This window comes from Vidua chalybeata, chromosome 24, assembly GCF_026979565.1.
Source record: "Vidua chalybeata isolate OUT-0048 chromosome 24, bVidCha1 merged haplotype, whole genome shotgun sequence".
Lineage (NCBI taxonomy): Eukaryota > Metazoa > Chordata > Aves > Passeriformes > Viduidae > Vidua > Vidua chalybeata.
The window spans coordinates 4,105,808-4,114,183 of record NC_071553.1 but is presented as its reverse complement, the minus strand read 5'-3'; the positions used below and the strand labels follow the sequence as shown (position 1 = coordinate 4,114,183).

Sequence of the window (8,376 nt, the reverse complement as noted above, 5' to 3'; positions counted from 1 at the left end):
TCTTTTCCTTCCCTTCCCACCTCTTTTCCTTAATTTCCTCCCCATTTTCCTTCCCTTCCCACCCCTTTTCCTTCCCTTCCCACCCCTTTTCCTTCTTTTCCCACCCCTTTTCCTTCCTTTTCCCACCTCTTTTCCTTCCTTTTCCCACCTCTTTTCCTTAATTTCCCATCCCTTTTCCTTCCTTTCCCCCCATTTCCCTTCCTTTCCCACCTCCTTTCCTTAATTTTCTCCCCATTTTCCTTCCTTTTTTTCCCTTTTCCTTCTTTCCCCCCCCCCCCCCGTTTTCCTTCCTTTCCTGGCTCTTTTCCTTCCTTCCCCCCCCCCATTTTCCTCCTTCCCTCCCTGTTTTCCTTCTTTTCCCACCTCTTTTCTTTCCTTTCCCCCCCATTTTCCTTCCTTTTCTCCCCATTTTCCTTCCTTTCCCAGCTCTTTTCCTTCTTTTCCAGCTGTTTGCTTTCCTCCAGCCCAGCAGTGACTGGATTTGGTTCATTTTCCTCCTCTTCCTTGTGTAATTTTTCTCCCTTCCTTTTCTAATTTCCCCCCCTTTCTTGCCTAATTTTCCTCCTTGTAAATTTCCCCCATTTTCATTTATAATTTCCCCCCATTTTCTTTTATAATTCCTCCCTTCTTGCCTAATTTTTTCCATTTTCTTGTATGATTTTCCCCTCTTTCTAGACTAAATTTTTCACCCTGATTTCCCCCTTTTCTTTTATGATTTCCCCCTTTTCTAATTATTTATTTCCCCTTTTCTAATTATTTATTTCCCCTTTTCTAATTACTTATTCCCCCTTTTCTAATTATTTATTCCCCCTTTTCTAATTATTTATTCCCCCTTTGTAATTATTTATTTCCCCCCTTTGTAATTATTTATTTCCCCCCTTTCTAATTATTTCCCCCTTTTCTAGTTAATTATTTCCCCCTTTTCTAGTTAATTATTTCCCCCTTTTCTAGTTAATTATTTTCCCCTTTTCTAGTTATTTTCCCCTTTTATTTTCTGATTATTTTTCCTTTTTTCTTTTCCAATTTCCCCCATTTTCTAATTCTTTCCCCCTTTTCTCATTTCCCCCTTTCCCTTGGCCACTTTCCCCCTTCCTTGCCCATTTTTCCCAAATCTTGACTCCCCCAGGAACCCCTCACTTCAGGCTGATTTTTCTGGAATTCCCCAGCTCCAGAAGGAAACCTCCCAGCACCTGGGGAATTTTCACTCCCTGAAAATCAGATTTGGGAAGGATTTCTCCCTGTTCCCATCTCCCTGCAGAGCCCTGGCTCCTGTTTTCCATCAGGGATTGAAAACCCCAGCAGCTGGAAGGTGATGAAAGCAGGAGAGAAAAGCAGGAATTTCTGACAGATCCCTTGATGCTGGAATTTTGCTCCATTTAAAGGCCATTTTTAAGTGGAATTTTCTGCCATTTTCAGCTCTTCCCTACCCAGGTGTGATTCCTGGTGGGAATCCAAAGGGAATTTTGCTCCTCAGTGGGAAGGGGAGCAGGCAGGAGCCAACCTGGCATCTTTTATTCTCTCTGCTCAAAGCCAGGCTCCCAAAAATTCCTGCTAATTGGATTCTTGTTCATTTAACTCAACCTTTTCATTAATGAACTCTTGGGAGCAGCTGCATCCAGCTGTGTCCAGCCCTGTGCATGGAATTTTCCCTTCTTCACTCTTTATTTTCATGGAAAAACCAAGAAATTGTCAGAAATTCCAAAAAAAAAAAAGAAGGTGGGATTCCCTGTGGAATCCTGGTTTGAGGAATGGCTTTGCAGTCATTCCCTGCAAACCAAGCAGGGAACTGAACAAAAATGGGATTTTTTTTTTTTTTTTTGGAGTGGATCTGCCATATTTTAACATTTCCCCCATGGGATTTCTCACTGGAGATTTCAGAAATTTTGGGAGCAATTTTCCTTTTTTTTTTTTTTTTTTTTTATTCTCTCGTTTTGAGGAACATCAGGTAGAAAAAAAAAACAGCTCCTTGTAAAAATTCCAGCTGAAATGGGACTGGGGGAAATTCCCTAGATGTACAAAAGAGAAAATCAGACAAAGCTGTGGTGGATTTTAGGGAAGCTCAGGAGCAATTCCAAATCCAGGAGTAAGAGACCCTCAGAACGAGCAGGAATTGCTGTGGCAAAGCCTGGAGCTTGGCATGGCTGCAGGAAAAAAAATCATTTTTCCCTTTGGGAAGAATATTCTGAATTAGGGATGGCTGCAGCAAAAAGAATAACTTTTCCCTTTGGGAAGAATATTCTGAATTTAGCTGTAGGAATAAGAATTAACTTTTCCCTTTGGGAAAATTCTGAATTTGGCTGTAGGGGAAAGAATAAGTTTTTCCTTTGGGAAGAATATTCTGAATTTTGGCTATAGCAAAAAGAATAATTTTTCCTTTTGGGAAGAATATTCTGACTTTGGACTGGCTATAGCAAAAGGAAGAATATTTCCCTTTGGGAAGAATATTTTGAATTTGGCTGTAGGAAGAAGAATCATTTTTCCCTTTGGGAAGAACTTTGTGAATTTGGCTGTAGGGAAAAGAATGGGTTTTCCCTTTGGGAAGAATATTCTGATTTTTGGCCATAGCAAAAAGAATAACTTTTCCCTTTGGGAAGAATTCTGAATTGGCTATAGCAAAAAGAATAGTTTTTCCCTTTGGGAAGAATATTTTGAATTTAGCTGTAGGAAAAAGAATAACTTTTCCCTTTGGAAGAATTCTGAATTTGGCTGTAGGGTAAAGAGCAGGTTTTTCCTTTGGGAAAAATATTCTGAATTTGGCTGTAGGAAGAAGAATCATTTTTCCCTTTGGGAAGAATTCTGAATTTGGCTGTAGGAAGAAGAATCATTCTTCCCTTTGGGAAGAATTCTGAATTTGGCTGTAGGGTAAAGAGCAGGTTTTTCCTTTGGGAAGAACTTTGTGAATTTGGCTGTAGGGTAAAGAGCAGGTTTTCCCTTTGGGAAGAACTTTGTGAATTTGGCTGTAGGGTAAAGAGCAGGTTTTCCCTTTGGGAAGAATTCTGAATTTGGCTGTAGGAAGAAGAATCATTTTTCCCTTTGGGAAGAATTCTGAATTTGGCTGTAGGAAGAAGAATCATTTTTCCCTTTGGGAAGAATTCTGAATTTGGCTGTAGGAAGAAGAATCATTCTTCCCTTTGGGAAGAATTCTGAATTTGGCTGTAGGAAGAAGAATCATTCTTCCCTTTGGGAAGAATTCTGAATTTGGCTGTAGGGTAAAGAGCAGGTTTTCCCTTTGGGAAGAACATTGTGAATTTGGTTGTAGGGAAAAGAACAGGTTTTTCCTTTGGGAAGAATTCTGAATTTGGCTGTAGGAAGAAGAATCATTTTTCCCTTTGGGAAGAACAGTGGGATTTTTCAGCCAGCCTCTCCTCCCCAGAGCCATCCACCCCCCTGAGTGAGCCCAGGTTTGCCTGAAGGATTTCCCCCAGCTCTGCCCAGCCTGGCTGCTTGGTTGCTTGTCCCAGGCCCCGTGTGCTGCGAGAATGGGAATTTCCAGGGAAGGCTTTTCCTTGTGTTTTACCTGCCATCTGCAGATGCTGCACAGACTCTCCCAAAGGAGCAGAGCGTCGCTAAGCCCAGCCCAGACCAGCTGCAGGTAAACCCCACTGCCCAGTGGGTTCTTTTCTTGTACAGAGCCGCCCCTTCTCTGTACCTCTGCATGGTGGACTGCCAGAACTTTTTGTTCTTCTTGTTGTGCTGCTCCTCACCTTTTTCTCCTGAGAGAAAAATCCCCCAAAAATGAAAAAGTTCTTGGAGTCCACAGAGCAGGGACAGAGCCACCCTTCTCTGTTCTCCTCGTGACAGAGTGCCAGTCTCTGAGCGCGTTCTTCTGGGCTGCAGCACTTCCAGGCCTCAGCTTCTCCAGCCGTGCTTTCCTGCTTTTTCCCCCTCCCCTCTTTTATCCCACATTTTTTTTCCCCACTAGGAATTGCCAAATAAATAATTCACTGTGCCTAGTTAGGATTTGTTTCCAGCAGCTTTTCAGGTAGAGGTGAAAACCTAGGAAAAATCTTGGCGCCTCCAAAGTTTTCTCCAGGTGTGGTTTGGGGTGAAGGCTGGGAGGTGTCAGAGAGTCACAAAATCAACTTTTACTGCATGAAAAAAAAAACCACCAACTTTGGGATTTTTGCCAAGCTGAAGATTTTTCCTTGGTGCTGATTCCAGAGGCTTTAAAGAGAAATAGTTTGTAGTTTTTATTCTGAATTATTTCCTCTTCCTACCTGCTTGGTCTCGTCCTGCAGCTGGTGCCTGGGGATGGAAGTGCTGCATCCCTTTGTCCCTGCAAGCTCTGCTGGGCTAATTCCTGGATTTTCCTTCCTGCAGCTCAGCCAGGAGGAAGGATCTGACTCTGGCATCCTGGAGGGTGACAGCAAAAGCTCAGCTCCAGCTACCTCAGAGCCCAAATGTGACACTTGTGAAGGTGAGGGGACAAATTTCTGCGTTATCACAAAGTTTGCAAACGTGTGTGGGACACAGAGCAGCAAAATGCTGGAGGATGGACTCAGAAAAAAACCCTGGTTTGGAATAGAAACATTAAAAATCTTGGTGCTAAAGACTGAGGCTCTGGCATCCTGGAGGGTGACAGCCAAAGCTCAGCTCCAGCTACCTCAGAGCCCAAATGTGACACTTGTCGAGGTGAGGGACAAATTCCTGCATTGTCACAGCTTTTATTTACAAACCTGTGTGGGACACACAGCAGCAAAATGCTGGAGGAGGGACTCAATTCTAGTTTGGAATAAAATCATTAAAAATCTTGGTGCTCAAGACTGAGAAATTACAAAGTTCACCACAGATATTTTATTTTCTGGCATAAATGCTCTGAGTGCAGTGGCAGGTTAAGCCCCAAAATCCCATCTCTCACCGAGTAATGCCATGAGAAAAAATCTTCCAGACCTTGCTGGAGGGTGTTTTAAATGCTGGAATTATCTTTGGATCCATCCCCCTTCCCAAGGGAGCTTCCTGAGCTCACAGAACCCAGCCTGGGCTGGCTGCAGTCATTCCCTGCAAACCAAGCAGGGAACTGAACAAAAATGGGGATTTTTGAGTGGATCTGTCATATTTTGACATTTCCCCCGTGAGATTTTTTTTTTTTGCTGGGTCACACATGGAGATTTCAGAAGTTTTGGGAGCAATTTTCCTGTTTTTCCACTTTTTATTCTCTCGTTTTGAGGAACCTCAGGTGGGAAAAACAGCTCCTTGCAAAAATTTCCAGCTGAAATGGGATTGGGGGAAATTCCCTGGATGTACAAAAGAGCCTTATCAATGAAAAAATTGTTTCCAGCTCCAATGGGAGAGCTGGAAATTCCCTGGATTTACCAACCAGCCTTGCAGAGTGCTCAGTTTGGGATCCCAGGCTGGAGCATGGGGAGGATGGATCCCACTTTTTGGGAATTCAGGAGCAGCAAACTGAATTCCAACCGGTCCTTTCTGCATTTTAAATCACTCAAAAAAACCCACTCAGGGCTGGCTGGGGAAGTGTTTTTTTTTTTTTTTTTTGTGGTGAAACTTTAAATTAAACTCAGCTTTTCCAAGTGCAGGAGCACTGGGATGTTCCCTGACTTGTACAGGGATTTTTTGCCAGATTAGGGACATCCAAACCCCAGAGCTCTCAGCCTGATGCAAGAAGTAAAAAAAAAAAAAAAAAATCAGATTTGAGCCCAATTTTTTTCTCTGCTGGTGTCTCTTACCCAATGACTTGGACTGTGCTTGGCTCTTCCAGACAGTGATTTGATAGAAAACCTCTCCAAAAGCAAAAAGCCCAAGCTGGACCTGGTTTTTGAGGAATGGGATGTGGCCGGGCTGCCGTGGTGGTTTTTAGGGAATCTCAGAAGCAATTACAAATCCCGGAGTAACGGATCCACGGATATTCAGACTAACCAGGTGTGTAAAGAGGGACCTTGTGTCCTTTTCCTCTCCTCTTTTGGCTTCCAAGGAAATCAAATATTCTGTTTTTTTCTCTCTTTCACCTTCCCACTCCAGGATTTTCAGCCTTTTTCCCACTCTGGGCCTTTCTCATCGGGTGGTTGGTGAATTTTAGGGTTTTTTAATTGACCAAACTCTTTTCTCAAGGCCCTCAGAGGTGCCTGGATTTCAGGAGTTGCCCTTTTTTTTATTGGGGTGAACATTGTAGGGTGGTGGCCGAGCTGGAAGGGGGAGCTGGAAGAGGTGGAAGTGGGAAAAAGGGGAGATGGTGAGGTAAAAATTGGGAAGAGGTTGGGAAAAGGGGAATTTTTGAGGTGGAAATTGGGAAAAGGGGAATTTGTGAGGTAAGAATTGGGAAAAGGTTGGGAAAAGGGGAACTTGTGAGGTAAAAATTGGGAAAAGGTTGGGAAAAGGGGAATTTGTGAGGTAAAAATTGGGAAAAGGTTGGGAAAAGGGGAACTTGTGAGGTGAAAATTGGGAAAAGGGGAATTTTTGAGGTAAAAATTGGGAAGAGGTTGGGAAAAGGGGAATTTGTGAGGTAAAAATTGGGAAGAGGTTGGGAAAAGGGGAACTTGTGAGGTAAAAATTGGGAAAAGGGGAACTTGTGAGGTAAAAATGGGGAAAAGGTTGGGAAAAGGGGAATTTGTGAGGTAAAAATAGGGAAAAGGTTGGGAAAAGGGGAATTTGTGAGGTAAAAATAGGGAAAAGGTTGGGAAAAGGGGAACTTGTGAGGTAAGAATTGGGAAGAGGTTGGGAAAAGGGGAATTTGTGAGGTAAGAATTGGGAAAAGGTTGTGAAAAGGGGAATTTGTGAGGTGAAAATTGGGAAAAGGTTGTGAAAAGGGGAACTTGTGAGGTGAAAATTGAGAAAAGAGGAGCCTGTGAGGGGAAAATTGGGAAAAGGGGAATCTGAGAAGTGAAAATTTTAAAAATGGAAACCTGTGAGGGGGAAATTAGAGAAAGGGGAACTTGTGAGGTGGAAATTGGGAAACACTGAGTTGGTGAGGGGGAAATTGGGGAAAGGTTGGGAAAAGGGGAGCCTGTGAGGTGGAAACTGGGGGAAAGGGGGAACTTGTGAGGTGGGAATTGGAAAAAAGGGAATCTGTGAGGGGAAGATGTTAAAAATGGAAACTTGTGAGGTGGGAAAATGGGGGCCTGTGAGGCAGAAATTTTCAAAGGGGGTTTCTGAGGGCAGTGAGGTGCCCAGGGCTTTGGAGGTTGTTGGAGAGGAAAATGAGGCAGTGCTGGGTGTGGAGCTGCTCCTAAATTATTTTTCCTGGTTTTTTTTTATTTCATTTTATTTTTTTTTTCCCCTCAGGACATTGACACTGCCATCGTTTCAGACACCACTGATGACTTGTGGTTCCTCAACGAGTGTCCCCTGGACCAGGGCACTGCTGGGCTCAAGGTGGAAGTGCTGGACTGTGAGGAGGTCAAAGAAGGTGACACCAAGGTACCTCTGGCACAATTTTCTCTGTTTTAATTCATCCCGTGGTGCTCTGCTGCCCTTGGAAAGGCTGGATCTGTTCCCATCCAGAGGATAAATCCTGTTTAGAAAAGGCTGTCACCATTCCTCATGTGTTTGATGGTTTTCCTGCTTGGGTTTTGGTTTAAATTCAATTTTTCAAGGCATAAAATCAATTGAAGATGAATTAAACTTCTCGCAGCAACTTAAGTGGGTTTCTAACCAGTACCTGCAAGAGTTATAAATCAAAAATCATGGAATTAAGTTTGGAAAAGGCTTTTAAAAATCGAGTCCAGCTAAAGACTCAAAGAGGGAAGTCTGATCATGGTAAAAACACTGCAAAACCAGATTTTAATTCACTTCTAGAAGTGATTTAATGAGCAGGGTGATGCTGTAATCCTTTAATTGGGGTGTGCAGTGCCAGGCAAACAATAAATAGGGAATATTCCAACATTCCCACCCTCTGACAATGCTTTCCTGGAATTCCAGGAGGATGTGTGCTTGGATGAGCTGGAGGATTCCCAGTGCCTGAGTGATGACACGGACACAGAGGCTGCTTCTGAGGTGGGAATTCCTTGGGATTACCTGGGGCTGGAAGGGCTCATCCCACATCTGCTGCTGGTTTTGGGGTGGGAAAAGCTGATTTTCTTGTGGGATTCCAAAAATAAAAAGTGGCTGGGTGAAGTTATGTTGATACCCAGGCATGGTTTAATAAGGTTTTAATAAGATTTTAATTCCGTGTCGTCCTCTGGATGGAAATCTGGAGGATTGTCCTTGGAAGGGACCTGGGAATCTCAAGTAGAACTTTATAATCGGTCAAAAACTCAGAATTTTAGTGGTTTTTAGCAGAATTTTAGTGGTTTTTAGCAGAATTTTAGTGGTTTTTAGCAGAGTTTTCCAGCCTGGAATAACTGGGGATGTCCCTGGCTTTGGACAGCTGAGTCCTGGCTCTGCACTTGTACAGCTCCTGCCCTTTTCTGTGAGAAAATTAAT

General features: G+C 43.2%; 1 protein-coding gene across 1 annotated transcript in view; it reads left to right on the top strand.

Annotated features, from left to right (window-relative positions):
* MDM4 (MDM4 regulator of p53) overlaps nucleotides 1–8,376 on the top strand; it is a 23,354-nt gene that overhangs the window by 12,921 nt on the left and 2,057 nt on the right. Inside the window, exons 2-6 of the mRNA XM_053963714.1 lie at nucleotides 3,393–3,592; nucleotides 4,321–4,417; nucleotides 5,717–5,877; nucleotides 7,237–7,371; nucleotides 7,873–7,947. Of these exons, the coding sequence (XP_053819689.1) occupies nucleotides 3,393–3,592; nucleotides 4,321–4,417; nucleotides 5,717–5,877; nucleotides 7,237–7,371; nucleotides 7,873–7,947 (668 nt within the window). The remainder of the gene's footprint in view (nucleotides 1–3,392; nucleotides 3,593–4,320; nucleotides 4,418–5,716; nucleotides 5,878–7,236; nucleotides 7,372–7,872; nucleotides 7,948–8,376) is intronic.